Source organism: Idiotropiscis lumnitzeri, chromosome 12, assembly GCF_059441095.1.
Source record: "Idiotropiscis lumnitzeri isolate Australia: NSW breed Sydney's pygmy pipehorse chromosome 12, RoL_Ilum_1.0, whole genome shotgun sequence".
Classification (NCBI taxonomy): domain Eukaryota; kingdom Metazoa; phylum Chordata; class Actinopteri; order Syngnathiformes; family Syngnathidae; genus Idiotropiscis; species Idiotropiscis lumnitzeri.
In genome coordinates this window covers 9,289,264-9,306,933 of record NC_142402.1, presented here as the reverse complement: position 1 = coordinate 9,306,933, position 17,670 = coordinate 9,289,264, and the positions used below count along the sequence as shown (strand labels likewise).

At 46.0% G+C, this 17,670-nt stretch overlaps 1 protein-coding gene and 1 long non-coding RNA gene across 2 annotated transcripts; one reads left to right on the top strand and one right to left on the bottom strand.

Moving 5' to 3' along the window:
• Positions 1-1,458: 1,458 nt before the first annotated feature.
• On the top strand, positions 1,459-3,880 carry LOC148325784 (uncharacterized). The gene is made up of 4 exons (XR_015846164.1): positions 1,459-1,597; positions 1,753-1,779; positions 1,866-1,942; positions 2,027-3,880. It is a non-coding gene; the product is annotated as an uncharacterized LOC148325784 (long non-coding RNA).
• LOC148325783 (coiled-coil domain-containing protein 39-like) lies at positions 1,701-17,651 on the bottom strand. The gene is made up of 20 exons (XM_088310251.1): positions 17,462-17,651; positions 16,922-17,041; positions 16,675-16,821; positions 16,428-16,586; positions 16,260-16,352; positions 15,647-15,775; positions 15,262-15,453; positions 14,650-14,753; positions 14,433-14,565; positions 9,098-9,292; positions 8,854-9,018; positions 8,640-8,777; positions 7,496-7,704; positions 7,112-7,244; positions 6,825-6,984; positions 6,639-6,745; positions 5,802-5,942; positions 5,539-5,718; positions 5,261-5,363; positions 1,701-4,970 (listed from the first exon to the last, which is right to left on the bottom strand). Exons 1-20 carry the CDS (start codon positions 17,558-17,560, stop codon positions 4,762-4,764), a joined length of 2,916 nt encoding a protein of 971 aa, XP_088166377.1. The 5' UTR covers positions 17,561-17,651; the 3' UTR covers positions 1,701-4,761.
• Between the last annotated feature and the right edge of the window lie 19 nt (positions 17,652-17,670).

The following is a 17,670-nucleotide window of genomic DNA, read 5'->3' as shown; positions in this document are numbered from 1 at the left end:
GGAATATGAAACAGATGGAACCTCATAATACAGTTTAAGTGGAAATTTAAACAAACATTTGAATCAACTAGGCTACTTGTTTTGTTTTTTTACTAAGAAATTATTACATTTTATATTGGTGGTACTTTAGAGCAGGAGTTCCCTGTGTCGCTTCCAGTCAGTCAGTTGCTTAGTTAATCCTAAATAGTCATCATCATACATTGCCAAAGACATTTGGCAAAAAGTTAAAAAGATTTGGGTATAATTAGAAGAATTGCATCAAATCCTGTATGTAAGTATAAAAAAGTAGAGACTAAAATGTTACTGTCAATTATAGACTTAGTTCACATAGTGCTTGCGCTTCGCTGGACAAGCCTTCAAAACTTGCTCTGTTCTCATAAGTTTGCTCAAGTTGTGACGTAAGGGATAAATGTAAAAATGCAAAATTACCAAATGATTATTGAAAATAATGAACCTTATCTGTTTTTGTTTATATTCCGATTACTTGGAGGAATTTCGAGCGCCACAAGTCAGCGGTTTTTCGGACATGACACCAGTTGTCTTAAAGCAGGCAATTAATTTTGCAAAGGGGCAACCTGAGAAACTGGAATACTCGCCAAGGGCCAAGCCAACATGCGAGACACAATTTGTCAATTTTATTTTTAATGGTATTTAGAAAGTGTATATACAGCTTCAATAAATAGCTACGTGTGTAGATATGTTTACTAAAAAGAAAAAAAAAATCCTGAAAAAAAAATCAAGTCCTTGTCTTTGCTTTCAAATGCTGTTGGCATATCCACTGATTGCAATGAAACTGCACCCTCCTCAACTGTCAATCAAACATCGGTAGCACCACCTGGAAAAATAGAAGCTCCTCGTCTCCGGTGGCTGGATTGTAATTTCCTCATCACAACAATGAGGAATGCCCCGCTAGCATGAAGCCAATGTCCACATGCTAAATGTCAAGTTAGCCAAAATTCCTCCAACCTATAGCTAGCTAACTGATGCTAATGTATATCAAGGTCATTATAGTTTACGTAAAAGAATTAAATAATGAAAACTAAAATTGAAAAAAAACATTTTCGTTAACAAAATTAAATAAAAAGTAGCGTTTAACTGAACCTACATTTTATGTTTTCAAAACTAACAAAGAATCATTTCAACCACACCCTAAAAAAAAAAATCTGTAAAACTAAAATAGTGAGAGCAGTTTAAAAATATATCTAGGGCATGACTATCCAGTTGTCTGTCTTTGAACATATTTTCAGCAATTATCTTCAAACACGCATTCAGAAACAAATGTCTGAATGCACTTTTCAGGCTTGCTAACATGTTTTTCCATGATAAATTTCAAAGCAAAAACAATTTTGGATACACTTAACCCACTTCTCACCATTCTTACTAGACAAGGACAACAATTTAGTACTGTGCACACAAGTTATCAATGATTAGAAAGGTTTCACTTCCTGGTACCGAGCACAAGTGGTCAGAGGCAGCAGGAACATTTTCCCACGACTGATTTCACACTTTTTCGTCCGACACGACTTCTTCATCTTCATAATGCTTCTGCTGATTCTGTGTGTTGTGTTTTCGACCTCATGTGCTGCACAAACAACAAGTGAGTAAATTCCACTTGACTGAAACTTTTATTTAAAGTCTTTTCGATACTGGCAAGAGGATAAGAAAAAGCATTTTAAAAAGCAGGTATTTGTTTAAAACAATTACATTCAAAAGCTAAATAATTGTTGATCATGGTGACCTCTACACCTACAGCTGACGCAACGTCTCCTATAATGCCAGGCAAGTGCTTTTTTTTCTGCTTACAACTCCAATATAGGCACCTCTGAATTTGTGGAAAATTCTGAAGATTTTCTGTGTGTGTTCAGCTGTGGCCATTCTAAAGACTAGAGTTTTGTCTGAAATGGATTTAAATGGCACCTCAGCACAACTATTTCTGGACAAGGTAACTTGTCACACTAACTCAATAGTGCACTGCCATGAGACCTAAACAAACCCATAACAAATGATTCAATTATTTGTGTTTCAGCTCCATGAAATCTTCCAGATGGAATCAAATATGACATTTATTCTAACGATTAAGAGGATCACCAAGGTTTAAAATGTGCAGACAACTCCAAAGTGGCATGCTTGTAGGTTTTCTGTACAACAAAACGTGCCTTGAGACAAGAGTCTAATTCCGTGGCCATGCTTGGAACTTGAAACACTTTTATCGCAACTCATCTTCCCCCACTGAAATTATTGTAAATACTATTACGCAGCCTCCCCAAAGAAAATAACAATAATTCTGGTAAGGTGTCATTTTATTAAGGAAAATAGTACTCGATAGAATTTACTTAAAGAGCTTTAAAAAGTCATCCACAACATTTTCTTTTCAATATTATCTTCTATGTGCCCCCACTAGTGGAAACATTCTGATTAATATTGCATTTGTGAAATATGAATTAGGCTGCAAAATCTACCTGTTTTTATCTATCTCAAGGGGTGGCCATTTTGACACTTGCCGTCGACTGAAAATGACATCACAGTAGCTCAGGGCTCAAGTCCTGACCAATCACAGCTCAGCTTCAGAAACTAGGTGTATAAAAGTTACCATTTAAAACAGTACAACCACAAACAAATGTTAAGTGCAAGAACTCATTTTTTACATTTTATTTTTTTCCTCAAAATGTTAATATAATTGAGGTACTATATTTGTCATGCATGTTATTCCAAACCAAAAATAAAATAGGCCTACACACGTTGTGGTATCGGGCAATATAAGACCCAGTCTATGTACAACTTAGACATGTCTGCCATCTAGTGGTGGTTGGTGATATTATAACTTAAAGCTACAATCAATTTTTTGCGTATTTGCAGTTCGTCACCCACGGTTTCGCATATTAGTGATTTTTTTTTTTACTTTCTTTTTTAAAATATTTTTTTCACATTTGGGATTTTTTGGGAATATGCAATGGTAAAACCGTGCATAATGTCACCGTGACTTGTGATATTAAATGAATTCATTTATAGTTAGCAATTTGAGAAACATAAATCCAACAAAAAAATTGAAATATAATAATATAATAATTTGTGCTTATTTACCAGTTTTATTAAAAAAAAAAGAAAAAGCCAAATTAATGCAACAAATATTACAGGACTCTTTGTATTAAATGTAAATGCTCTCTGGTGATTCTTTTGAAGCTTTCTGTGCGCCACTAGCTTCAACTCACTTTGTAAATGCCCCCCAAATGGATTTGTTCCAAGTGGGTTACTTGTGTGAGAAACGTAGCAGTGTGACAAATGTCGTTTGAGTAGGTTTGAATTCTTTCAGTTCACCACTTTACCGTGTGAGCAATTGCTGCTGCCATAGTTCACGCCCATGCTTTCGACGCACATTCCTGCCACTTTTCATGGATTGAAACTGTTGATGATGAATTCAGAAGTTGAAAGTGACAACATTTTCTAGATGAACTATTGATCAGATATTCGCATTTTGCATATTCGTAAGCTTATCTGAAACAAAGCTTTCTGGTTCTTTTTATCTCCCTTTTATCAGTTAATGTTTAGCTTGTGCGTAAATTTCAAATGAGACTTGCAATAAACAGCTTGAAGCCACTTCTTGAAAAAATTGCTCGTTCCAAAGGGTTCGGCACTGATCAACGGGGCCAGGTTTTGAAGGCATCGTCTTGCGGTGCTTCAGCTTCGTAAATGGACTATGACACTATTGTAACTAACATTAGCACATTGTGTGTTAAATGCTGCCCACTCGTCATCCTGCGAGGATTCCCCCATCTGCGGCCCCTCCTCATGGCTAGTTATTTTTCCGCAGGTGGTTTTTCTTCCTTTGAGACTCTTTTGTGATTAAGGGCTATATAAATAAATTTCTCTTGACTTGTCTATATCCCTTCTGCAGTTTGAGTACCGAAACAGAAGTCCAAACCATCTTTGTAGTGGTCTAAAAGTCTGGTAACCAGTGTCGGGTTTTCAGGTTTTTAAAAAAGATGAGATTAGATGAAGAGAAATGATTTGAAATGTGATTATTATTTATGTAACCTATAATCTGTGCGATTCAATTGATGTTTTTTGGGAGGGGATGCAAACAACTGGAATGTGGCAATCACCAATATGACATTCAAATTCAAATAAAATTGGAGTTAATTAGCCCAAAATAAGTTATAAATGTTCTAGTTGGCTTTTCCTACCCTTCTGATTTCTTTTCCTTTTAACAGACGCAAAGATTTTGTGCTAACACTGACTGCTATTTCAAACGATTCTTAATTCACTCCATCTTGATAAAGCTGGGGACGTAGTCGAGCTAAAAAAGAAAAATAAAAGCAACAAGCATCATGCTCAGCTCTAAGTTTTGATTTCATTTGGTGGTCTACTTTTTTAACTCATTCAATCCAAAAAATGTATATATACGTTTTCACAATTGTAGTCCCCGCCTCCCAAAGACGTATTTATACGTCTTAGCTTTTTGCATCATAGCTCCGCGTTTTTATAGCATTAGAACACAATATTTTGTTGCAAAATGAGTCGACATCGAGAAAAAGACTGGAATTGAAGGGTTTCCTCGAGTGAAAATTTCTGGGATTAAATGAGTTAATAGCACAAAAACCTGGCATTTGAACATGATTGTGTAGACTTTTGATATCCACTGTATAATGCATAAAACTTCAATCAGGGACTAAACGACAACATAACCTTATTATATAACCTCATTAGTGGAGGTAAGCATCAGCTCGATTTTCTCAATTGGAGGAAACTTTTTGCTCTTCCATCTCACTCTATGAAGTCTTCAAGTTGCAGCTGGCTATGCTGGAGCCCCTGCTGGCTGAACGAGGTGGGGAGGGAAGAGTTAGATCCAGACTCAGGTCCACGGTCTTTAATAAAGCAGACTGAGGTGCAGAGGTGCTGAGTCTGCTGGCTGAGGAAGCTGAAGACCTGCAGCTTGGAGAACAAAACATTTAGACGTTCACACTTTTTATCACACCCAATTTGAATTTGATCCCATCCTGAATCTGCCGGTCCAACAACTAGTAGGAAGGGGAGGAAAAAAATCCCAAACTATCTGCAATATGAAAAAGGACTCTTCTTCTCAAAAGTTGTCTTCACTGAATGAAATAATTTCTCTTCCTCCATTTTGTTTCTCCAACTCCAAAGCAAAAAAAGGTGCACCCCAAAAAGCTGCTTCTCATGTACAAATTTTAACAAGAGTCTATGGGTCAATGTTTATTTTCAGGACAATATTAAAAGAAAGGAAAAGAAATCAGGCCCCCAATGTGTGTGTCAGACCTGGAAGAGATGGAGATGCGAGCCGAATTAATCTTGGAGCTTCGATGGCTGCTGGGAGTGGACGGAGGGGACGGAAAAGACATGTTGGTCTGAGAGAGAAATAAAATGAAACATTAATTAAGGTTTTTAACACTTTTATTCTTTTTTTTTTCAACAATTCAACTATTTTGACTTCTATAAAACTCATGAATGAGTCCATCACATACACACACACACGCCAGTTGGTTCAAGCTAACGGCTTCATGAAGTCTTCCAGCTGTGTACCTGTAGAAAGTATTTCTCCAAAACTGATCTGAGGTCAGGTTTGTCTTTTGTTGCATTATTAAGCATCTTGTTGATACTCCTGTTTAAGTCCTTTAACAGTCTCAGCCTGATGTCCTTCTCTTCAAAGGTCTCTGACTTGGTATTTTGCGAGGATCGGATCTTTTGGGTTAGTTTAGAGCACTGGGTAATCAGAGAAACATTAAAAATATTAAAGAGAACTCCTGCAATCACACAACATCAACATCAAAGTCACAACATCAAACCTGTTTGGCGGCTCTGTTAATTTTTTCCTGCTGGGATGCAACCTCCCGATTCAATTTGCTGATGAGGGACTGTGTGTGTTCAATCTTTTGGTTCTCCACCTGTTTCGCCTGTAGAAGACTGTCCAATGTGCTGTTCAGTCCCTGAACAAAACCACAAAGGTGAAAAGCACATAAGTCGGCTCCTTGGAGGACTCAGATAGATTGACAGAAAAAGAAAAAAGTTGAATGACTTTCATAATGTATATAAAAAAAAAAAGAAAAATCATGTGTGATACGACAGAGCAAGAAATGCAAACAAAATGTAATTACATGTTTATTAATGAGTAAGAGGTCAAACTCAGACCACTGACTTCTATGATGATAAATGCCCTCCACCTAGATTGATGTATAAAGATCATAAAAAATGTTTTCACGTCCCAATCCAACCAGCAACACTTCCACACGACACTGATCGAACACCCCCCCACACACACCTAATAATAATAATAATAATAATATAATAATAGTATAATAATAATAAAATAAACAATTAATAACTCGTGAAGTTACGCTATCCCTTTAAAAATGTTCAAATCTCAACTGACAACTTATTTCCACGCTTATTTGGTTAAGCAACAGTATTCAACTAGTCCGCCTCACATCAAGGAGTCTGGATTTTGGCCTATTTTCCTGCTGCTTCCCTTCTCCCCTCTGTGTATTTGTATTTGTTGCCATTCCCAGTGAGGCAATTTCTGAACATGCAGAACACAACATTGGGCAGTGACATTCAGTTGATAATTTAGGAGCACAGCTGGAATCCAGTGAGTCCAAGTCCAATGAGAAATATAGAAGAAAAACCTGTTGGTCTTGTTGAAGCTCTCTGATTTGTCTTCTCTTGTATTTAAGTGTGTCTTCAGCTAAACATAACTGCTCTTCCATCTTGATTTTTTCCTGGTATTCTGGACCTAAGTGATTTCATAAATGACACAACTAAATAAACAAAGTAAGACATTTCTAAAGTTACTGACAAGAATGTTGGCTTACTGGATTCTTTTGCTTTGTTGACTGACATGTGGAATCCCGAATTGCTGATATTGAACAACAGCGTTGTGTTCTCCAGAGCTTTATTTTCTTGCTCCGACTTGCGTATTTTGCCATTGAGACATTCTACCTGCTCCATGAGTTCTGCTCTCTGTAGCGCCGCCTTGAGGGGAGCAAACATATTGAAAGTTTGTTACACGTGTATTTATTTATGTTGTGCAGGAAAGCGGTTTGAAATCACCGCAAAGAATGACGTTTAACATTTCTGATGGTGTGGGAAATCCTCTCACCTGAGCGATGTAGTGAGCTTGACACTTGACCACATCTTCCTCGTCCTCTCCAGAGGTTGCCATTGAAAAGGTCACAACTTCGAAATGCTTCCTCATGACGTCAATCTTGGATAACTTTACATTCAGATCAGCACTGTGAAGGAATCGCTTTTAAATGGACGGCTCCGCCGGAAATAGCCGATCAGCGGTTAACATGGCGACTCGTATATAATGTACGTAAGAAAGGCGGGGGATTTGAGTCGCTGGTTTGAGACCTTCGTGACTCAGCAAGAATGTATCGCTTGACTCAACTTGAGCTTGCCGCAGTAACTTGGGTCTTGCTTGGTACTTCAGACTCATGATCTCCGACAGAAACAAAATCAAATGACACAATCAATGTTTCACCTGATTTTCTGTCTCTCCTGCTCTGTGGTCTTCAGTTCCTGACTGAGCATTTGACTGAAGACTCTGATCTCCTCTTGCCGCTCTTGGATGGCTTTCCTCATGTTTAGTTGTCTTTTCTCCAAAGACAACACGCTGTTGGCTTTGTTGAATAGAAGGTCCCTCTTACGCTTCACCTCCAGCTTGAAGATGTTCTGCTCCACCAACTGTTCCTGATGAGGAGCGACACAGTGCACGGTGAAACGCTGATGGTCCAACATCCACTATCGATCAAAATGTGAAAAATCTAACTCACTCTGGCTTGTGCGTAATTCGTCATCATAAATACACTTCTCACAAATAATCATCTTAATTGGACCTTTTCAGGTTGAATTTTTCAGTAAATTTGGTAAAACTTGCTGTTCTGCAATAATGAGTCAAATGGAAGCATTCACGACTGTTGTTTGAGCCGTGAACTTTTCCAAGGAAGTCCGCCCTTTGCCTTTCTGTGACTCTTCCAGTCTCTCAGTTGCAATCTGCTGATAACATATCGTGACCCTCTAAAATCCGTGGCCAAGTTGATGGAACCAATATTCATACTTAGTAAGCTCAACCCACTAAGGTTGACTCGAGCCAACACGACTGAAAATACTTCTTCTTCAGTTCGTAATTGTTTGGTGTGGAGTCTCCCTATTAAGATGATAAATGTTCTCTTCTGCTTTTCTAGTTTGATATCGGTGTGTTCCTCTTTCAAACCAGCTCCCTATCCAGAATTTGATCATTGTTGTTTTCGAAGGATTTTCTGTTCTTCTTGCAATGCAAATGAACGTCTGATTCTGGATTTGACAAGCTTTGCCTGCTGATGTTTCGCCGGGGCATCTTGCAAGGGCGCTTCGTCTCGCCAATGTAGAGGGCATTGCGCTCCTCGCTGCACCGCAACGTTGCTGAGTTTACCTCTCTGGGGTTTGTCCTTTTGGATGAGGGTGTCAGTCAACTTTTCCAGATTACCATGACTTGGATGACTGAGAATGTTCGCAGATAGTAAGCGTGACAGCGGAATTATTTTTCTTTATTTTCTTTTTTTTTTTTTAAATGATACTGTCACACAAGACTTCCTTCCGATGTTAATATAAAAACATGTAAAAAACTGTTTTGCGTCACTCAATACCTGCTTGTTGAGGCCGAGTCGCTTCAGTTCTTTTTCAGTATTATTATTAATTAGCTTCAGCTCTTCAACTTTGTTGTATAACGCTTCCTTCTCAGCGGCTGACTTGTCACTCTCTTTTCTCAAAAAGCGAACATCACCCTGTCAAAAACAAAATATATCATGAAAAGAGGAAATATCGGTCAAGATTGGTGAATTCTACTGTCCGCAGGCTGACTTCCGACTCTTTGATTCTGTTGCTATTCTTGCCGGACGTCTTCATCATCTCATCGAGAGCTTTTGTCAGTTCACTGATCTTCAGTTCTAACACTTGCTTTTCATCTGAGTCGTGAACACCTTGCAGTCGAGCAAGCTTCTTCTCCAAAAAGATGATTTGGAAGTCCTACAAGGCAAGTAAGTGAAAGAAAGACGTGTGACCAAGCAGTCAAATCTCATTTACGTCATTGTTTTAGTTGGCTTACCTTTTCACTCATAATCATCCGCTGTCTTATCAAATGCTTCTCCTGTTTACTGAGTTCTCGTTCCAGACTGGTGATGGTGGATTTGCTCCACAACTCTTGTGCCAAAGAGTCCTTCTCCATTCTTTTGAGATTGTCAACATGCTGTTTACTACGGAAGAGCTCCTCCCTGCAGTCTCGCAGTTGGTCATCCAACTCCTTGTGCAAAAAAATAAAAAGTTGTTGCCCACTATCTGATATAATTAGCAGTGACAAAGTACGACCCAATTAATTTCTACAATACGACAAGATATGCTAAATAAAATTAAAATGCTATGCTAATAAATCACTAACCCGAAAATTGATAAAAAAGCTACTTGTCATGATACGCGTCGGGCATGACAGCCTTTTGTTATTGTTTTCGTCACCTCCCTGCCATGTGTCTTTTGTTATTGTTTTCGTCACCTCCCTGCCATGTGCTTTGTGTTATTGTTTTCATTCTCACCAGCCACGCACCTGTTCCCAGTTCACGATCACACACCTGCTCCCCATCTGCTCCCCTGATTACCGGACTATTTATACCTCCCATGCCCTCAACCCAGTGTCGGGTCATTATCCTGTTTGGCTCCCTGTTGCTGCACCACGGACTCTCACAACTCGCGTTTCGTTCCTGTTATTGCTCGTGTCATCATTCCCTGTCCGCCTGGTTCGTTCCCGTCTCGTTTTTGTTGCCTTTTGTTGTTGATTTGTCCACGCCCCGTTGTTTGTCCCTGCTGAGAGTGGCAATAAATTCCCTTAACCCTATCCACCTCCTGCCTCCTCGCCTTTTGGGTCTACCTCCTCATCGCCGCAAGGCGATACCTTGACAGAATGACCCGACCACGAAAAAAGGACCCAGCGAGGGGCTCGCGGCGGCGTCATGGACACCGCCGCACGGACCCCCCCCACCAACCCGCCGAACAGCTCAGCGCCACGTCTGCCTCGTTACCAGCTTACCCCGCTTACGAGGACGAGCTCGCAAGGGTCGCCTACCTGATGGACTCCCGCCGCACTGAGCTGAGTGAAAAACTGGCCCAGATAGCGGAGCGGGTGGCCTCAATAGCGGGGAAGGGCGCCGCCGAGGCACCACCCCGGGAGACTCTCCAGGAGCTGACCGCTCAGATCGCGGCGCTGGAGGATCAGACGGTGGAGAGCATGAGACAGTATTATTCGCTGCAGGCACAGCTGGCTGACCTAAAGCAGGCTGAAAAGGTTCACGCCTCCATGCCAGCTGCAACCACCCACGTAGCCTCCCCGTCAGCTGCCCACACCATGCAGCCTCCAGTGCCGGTCCCTCATCAGACGCTGCCTCCAGAGCCCCACTCCGACTCCCCGCCAGCTGCTGAGCCCCGTCCCGGCTCCTCGACAGCTGATGAGCCCCGTTCCGGCTCCCCGCCAGCTGTTGAGTCCCGTCCCGACTCCCTGCCAGCTGCTGAGACCCGTCCCGGTTCCCCGCCAGCTGCTGAGCCCTGTCCCGGCTCTCCGCCAGCTGTTGAGTCCCGTCCCGACTCCCTGCCAGCTGCTGAGCCCTGCCACGGCTCCCCGCCAGCTGCTGAGTCCCTTCCCGGCTCCCCGCCAGCCGCAGCGTCCCTTCCCGGCTGCCCGCCAGCCGCAGCGTCCCTTCCCGGCTGCCCGCCAGCCGCAGCGTCCCTTCCCGGCTGCCCGCCAGCGGCTGAGTCCCTTCCCGGCTCCCCGCCAGCCGCAGCGTCCCTTCCCGGCTGCCCCCCAGCCGCAGCGTCCCATCCCGGCTCCTCGCCAGCTGCTGAACCCTTTCCCGGCTCCCCGCCAGCTGCCGAGCCCCTTCCCGGCTCCCCGCCAGCTGCCGAGCCCCGTCCCGGCGCTCTGCCCGCTGCTGAGCCCCGTCTCGGCTCCCCGCTAGCTGCTGAGCCCCGTTCCGGCTCCCCGCTAGCTGCCGAGCCCCGTTCCGGCTCCCCGCCAGCTGCCGAGCCCCTTCCCGGCTCCCCGCCAGCTGCCGAGCCCCGTTCCGGCTCCACGCCAGCGGATGAGTCAAGTGCCGGCTCCCCGCCAGCGGATGAGTCCTGTTCCGGCTCCTCCCCAGCTGTTGAGTCCCTTCCCGGCTCCCCGCCAGCCGCAGCGTCCCTTCCCGGCTGTCCCCCAGCCGCAGCGTCCCATCCCGGCTCCCCGGCAGCTGCCGAGCCCCTTCCCGGCTCCCCGCCAGCTGCCGAGCCCCGTCCCGGCGCTCTGCCCGCTGCTGAGCCCCGTCTCGGCTCCCCGCTAGCTGCTGAGCCCCGTTCCGGCTCCCCGCTAGCTGCCGAGCCCCGTTCCGGCTCCCCGCCAGCTGCCGAGCCCCTTCCCGGCTCCCCGCCAGCTGCCGAGCCCCGTTCCGGCTCCACGCCAGCGGATGAGTCAAGTGCCGGCTCCCCGCCAGCGGATGAGTCCTGTTCCGGCTCCTCCCCAGCTGTTGAGTCCCGTCCGGACTTCCTGCCAGCTGCTGAACCCCGTTCCGGCTCCCCGCCAGTTGATACGCCCCGTCCCGGCTCACCCCAAGCTGGGGGGGCCCGTTCTGGCCTCCCGAGAGCTGCTGACCCCCCCTCCGGCGCCTCGCCAGCGTCACAAGTCCCTGTTCCGGCGGAGCACGTCGTGCGTCCGCTACAAGTCCCTGTTCCGGCGGAGCACGCCGTGCGTCCGCCACCAGTCCCTGTTCTGGCGGAGCACGTCCTGCGTCCGCCACCAGCCCCTGTTCCGGCGGAGCACGCCCTGCGTCCGCCACAAGTCCCTGTTCCGGCGGAGCACGCCCTGCGCCCGCCACCAGTCCCTGTTCCGGCGGAGCACGCCCTGCGTCCGCCACAAGTTCCTGTTCTGGCGGAGCACGCCCTGCGTCCGCCACAAGTCCCTGGTCCGGCGGAGCACGCCCTGCGTCCGCCACCAGTCCCTGTTCTGGCGGGGCACGTCCTGCGTCCGCCACCAGCCCCTGTTCCGGCGGAGCACTCCAGGCGTCCGCCACAGGTCCCTGTTCCGGCGGAGCACGCCCTGCGTCCGCCACAAGTCTCTGTTCCGGCGGAGCACGCCACGCGTCCGCCACAAGTCCCTGTTCTGGCGGAGCATGCTCTGCGTCCGCCACCAGTCCCTGTTCCGGCGGAGCACGTCCTGCGTCCGCTACCAGTCCCTGTTCCGGCGGAGCACGTCCTGCGTCCGCTACCAGTCCCTGTCCCCGCTGCACCTGGCCCGCCGCTGCTCCAAGTCCCGGCCTCTGGTGCGCCCGGCCCCCGGCCGCTCCAAATCCCTCCATTGGCGGCGCCAGATGGTCCGCCGCCACCCCAATTCCCTGTCCCGGCGGCGCCCGAGGACACGCCATCGCTTCCCGTCGCTGCCTCGGCGGTGCTCGACGATCCGCCGTCGCCCCAAGCTCCTGCACCGGTGGTGGAGGACGACACGCCGCCGCCTCTCGCCTCTGCCCCGGCGGTGCCAGATGAACCACCGTCCCTTCTCGCCTCCGTGTCGGCGGCGTCCGACGATCCACTACAGATCCAGATTCCTGCCTCGGCGGTGGACGATGACCAGCCGCCGCCTGCCGCCCTTGCCTCGGCGGCATCCGACGAACCGCCACCACTCCACGTTCCTGTCCCGGCGGGGCTTGACAACCAGCCGCCGCTCCACTTTCCTGTCTCTGCAGGGTTCGAGGACCAGCCGCCATGCCACGTTCCTGTCTCGGCGGGGTTCGACGACCAGCCGCCGCTCCACGTTCCGGTCTCGGCGGGGTTCGAGGACCAGCCGCCGCTCCACGTTCCTGTCTCGGCGGGGTTCGAGGACCAGCCGCCGCTCCACGTTCCTGTCTCGGCGGGGTTCGAGGACCAGCCGCCGCTCCACGTTCCTGTCTCGGCGGGGTTCGAGGACCAGCCGCCGCTCCACGTTCCTGTCTCGGCGGGGTTCGAGGACCAGCCGCCGCTCCACGTTCCTGTCTCGGCGGGGTTCGAGGACCAGCCGCCGCTCCACGTTCCTGTCTCGGAGTGGTTCGACGACCAGCCGCCGCCGCCGCTCCACGTTCCTGTCTCGGCGGGGTTCGACGACCAGCCGCCGCACCAAGTGCCTGCCTCGACGGCGGTCGACGTCCCACCGCCGCACCAAGTGCCTGCCTCGACGGCGGTCGACGTCCCACCGCCACGTCTCGTCCCGGCTCCGGCGGGGTCCGGCGTTCCACCATGCCTCGTCTCCGTCTCGGCGGCGTCCGACGTCCCGCCATCGCTCCAAGTTCCTGCCTCGGCTGCGCCCGCCTCAACGCCGGTCCAAGCTCCGTCCTCTGCAGCACCCAGCGTCCCGCCGCCGCCCCTCGTCTCAGCCCCATCAGCGGACTCAAGGTGGAGTTCGGGTCGTCCCGGACGTCCGCCTGAATGGCCCCATCGGGACGCACTGGTCTGGCCACCCGCACGGCCCCCTGAAGGGCCACGAAAGGACTCGCTGGTCTGGCCCCCCGGGCATCCGCCAGACCGGCCTCGATCACGGGTCGTTGACCCACCTCCCGACCCCTTCCGCCCACCCTTGTTTTTGGGACATGGTTTTTTCTTTTTTGTTATTCTTGGGGACGGCTGGAATCCGTCCCTTGAGGGGGGGTACTGTCATGATACGCGTCGGGCATGACAGCCTTTTGTTATTGTTTTCGTCACCTCCCTGCCATGTGTCTTTTGTTATTGTTTTCGTCACCTCCCTGCCATGTGCTTTGTGTTATTGTTTTCATTCTCACCAGCCACGCACCTGTTCCCAGTTCACGATCACACACCTGCTCCCCATCTGCTCCCCTGATTACCGGACTATTTATACCTCCCATGCCCTCAACCCAGTGTCGGGTCATTATCCTGTTTGGCTCCCTGTTGCTGCACCACGGACTCTCACAACTCGCGTTTCGTTCCTGTTATTGCTCGTGTCATCATTCCCTGTCCGCCTGGTTCGTTCCCGTCTCGTTTTTGTTGCCTTTTGTTGTTGATTTGTCCACGCCCCGTTGTTTGTCCCTGCTGAGAGTGGCAATAAATTCCCTTAACCCTATCCACCTCCTGCCTCCTCGCCTTTTGGGTCTACCTCCTCATCGCCGCAAGGCGATACCTTGACAGCTACTATTCCAACTCCAACTCGCTATGGTTGCGTGCAATGGTGGCAGAGATTCCAGAAGGATGCCCTCCTTGTCCATTTAGAGGACAGAAAGTCAATATCACATGCAGTGCAGTGTTTAACCTGATAATAGCTCCACACACACCGTTTTTTGCCACAAATTAAAGAGTTAAAAAATGTCAAAATAATGACCAGGACATGTCGACAGCATTAGTAGACACAGGTAATATTGTTGAGTTGAAGGTGTTTGAATCCTCACCTTAATGGCCTGCTCCTCATCTGTGAGGAACTGTTCCATTTGGGCAGCTTTCTCCTTCTCACTCAGGGCATTCTGGGTCACAGCTTTCAGCTTTTCCTCAAGGGCAGAATTTTGGGACGAGGTTTCCTTCAGTCTACAGTCAGACATTAAGAAACAACTTGTTTCCCACGCCCAACAATGTCAACCATTTACAGCTACGACAAATAATGTAACTGACTTGACGTTGTTTTTCTGGATTTGATCTTTGAGCCTGGAGATTTGGGACTTCATTGACTCCACAGTAGAGGCTGTTTTATCCAGCGAGGTTTTACAGCTTTTTTGCTGCAAACATATGTCAAAAAAAGTCAAATATATAGTTTAGTTTGTGGCATCTAAAGAAAATTACCAACTTTTTAGGGTAATAATTACACTGGTCAAAATATTATCTGTTCTGCTTCTCCTCCCATTTTTTCTAAATCAGAGATGCAAATAAACTTTTCAGATTTTTTTGGTCTTGCACTGATTCCGAATTTTCCCTCATTTTTACCATAATATAATATAATATAATATAATGTAATATAATAAAATAATAACGTGTAGAATATTCTACAACGGGTGATTTTTTTTTTCTCAAACCCCTCAGCTATAAATTGTGGTACAATCTGCATTGTACAAGCTTTTGAGGGGCTAAATGCAAAAAAAAAAATGAAAATTTCAAAAACTCGATGTATGACAAAGAAAAGACATTTTTTTAATCAGTGTGAAATAAAACAAATAAAGCCATTTACTGTTGACCAGATTAATTCGCTGGTTGACGGTCCCCAATTTTATTCTGCTCAGAGATGTTTACCTCATCCTGCATCTCCAAGTAATTCTTTTCCAGCTCTGTCAGTTCCTGCCGCAGTTTTGCAGCCTGACGATTGGCTGCGGTCAATCTCCTTCCTTTTTCCTTGTTGTCGTTCATCTGCGAGTTGTGTAGGGTCTTCATTTCCGTCAAGGAGCCGTTCCTTCCCCTGATGGTCTGGTTGGTCTCTGCAAGTTTCTGGAATGATGGATGGACTTATGTGTGTTATATAAATGTGTGTCCAGTCAGGGGTTTTCCTGAGTCAAATAAAGGAACTATCCTGCTCGCTCGAGAATGTGAAATCTTAAATAAAGCACATTTGTCCACCTCCGAGTGTTATAAGTAGGAAAAAACATTTTCATTGTGGTGCCAATATTGTTTGGTTGGTTACCAGAGCCCACTGTTGTATATCGGCATCTCTTTGCTTCATCTGTTGGATGGTGTTTTCCCACTGGTGGATGATCTTCACCGTTTCCTGGTGGGCCTGCTGCAAATGCTCTGTTGTCTTGTCTAAAGCAATCTGATAGCACAACGGGAATTTTTTTATTCCAAATTTTATATCCAGTCTGTTCTTCGACGGAGCTATATGAGTTGCCTAATAGGCCTAAAATAACATTTGACTCAAAAGTGCAAAAAAAAAAAATAATTCACCTTCATTCATAGTTTCACACACACATGGACCATTTTTTCAAACTTTTGATAAAAAAGAGACATTTTTTGGTGTATCTGTGTGGAAGGTGAGTTTCTTTTGTGAGCGTGATTTTTTTTTTCAAGTGAAGTTGAGCTTTGGGGTGTTTTTGGTGTGTGAGGTGTGTGGGAGGGTTTTGTGAGTGTGAAATTGTTTTCGTGTGTGTGTGTGTGTTCAAAAGGTGATTTTGTAGCGTGTGAGACGGTAATCACTTGTGTGAGAAGTCAATATTATTTTGGCCTGTGCGGCATTCATTTAGACACATTTCTTTCTTCTCGACCAGTCTTTCTCAACAATACATTTTGCTGCATCGTACCTGTGCAGATAAATTTTCAGTCATTTCCATGTCAAGGGCTTTGCGTTTTTTATTAGCCTCCAGCGTTGTCCTCTCAATAGCCAAAGTGAGTGCCTGTGCGATAGACAGATTTTTTTTTCTTTTTTATAGCGCGTGCAAAGGCCTTCAAACACAAACTCGTCTCATTACTTTGATCTTCTGTTCATCCTGCCGCGAATACTTGACGATGGCCATCACGTCGTCTTCTTTTTGTGCCGACTCCTCCAAAAAAGAATCCATGGCCTGCTGCTCCCAGTTCATTTGGGTGCGAAAGTGCACCAGCTTCTGTTTCGCTTTAAATATGCAATTCTGATGATGGAGGCAGAAGGTTTATACAGTGGTCACATTGCGGCAAAAGAGAGTCGATGTTGAAATGAAAGATTGGAAGTTTGTTGACCTCAAGCGTGTTTTTCCTCTCAGCCAAAGATCTCAGCTCATTTTCCATCTGAGCGTTCTCCTGCGCCAGATGGCCAATTTCTCTTTGTGCGACGGCAGTGAGATGTGTCTCCAAATCTGCTTCTTCGTCTTTGGCCTGGCACAGGGCCTTTACACAATAACCACAGAACATAGACTCGAGCTAGAATCATTCCAACGTTTGCTTATAAATGACTCTCTCGCGATTGTGTGGTGTTGGGTGCGAATACCTCCAAATTTTGCAGCTCTGCTTTAACATGTTTCAGAAATTCCGTTGCCAGTTGCGTTTGATCTTTATGATTCTCTCGCTTGCTTTTCAGTTGCGAGAGTTCCTTCCGCTTCTGGATGATCTGGAAAGGTGTAATCACATTGCTTGAGTTATGGGAACGACTTGGTCAAAAAAAAAAAAAAAAAAAAAGAACCAATCAGTCACACACTGCATAAATTAAAATTTAACCATGATGAGCATTTTTTCCTTAAAAATCTTAAAAGTATATCATAAATTGCTTGAGATTTTATTTGATTATGAAGTTATCTTAAATGTATTACTATAATTGTGTGTAATATAAATACATTATATTAAAGGCTGTTTATTTTTTCAAATATGAATCAAATGTTCTTGTTTTATTGTCAGATATTTTTGCTTAAATATATTGATATTATTTTTTTTTTTTACCTTTAAGTGCAACATTTCCGACATTCTAGTATCTTCAGTCAACGACAAAATAAACAAGATAACAACTGTTGTATATTTATTGAATAAATCTCACCTCTTCAATTAAAGCCTTGTTTTCAGCATTGGCCCCAGGAACAGCATAACACTCCTCCCAACTCACCTCTGGTAAAATCGCCATGGCAACACGCAACATTACTCATCAATCCAGTGTCACCTCGAGTTTGAGATTTAAAATTTGAGCTCTAAAGTTGCGTTTATTTATTTTTTGTTACTATCAGCAGCTTCTTGCTGTCAGCTGGCGGG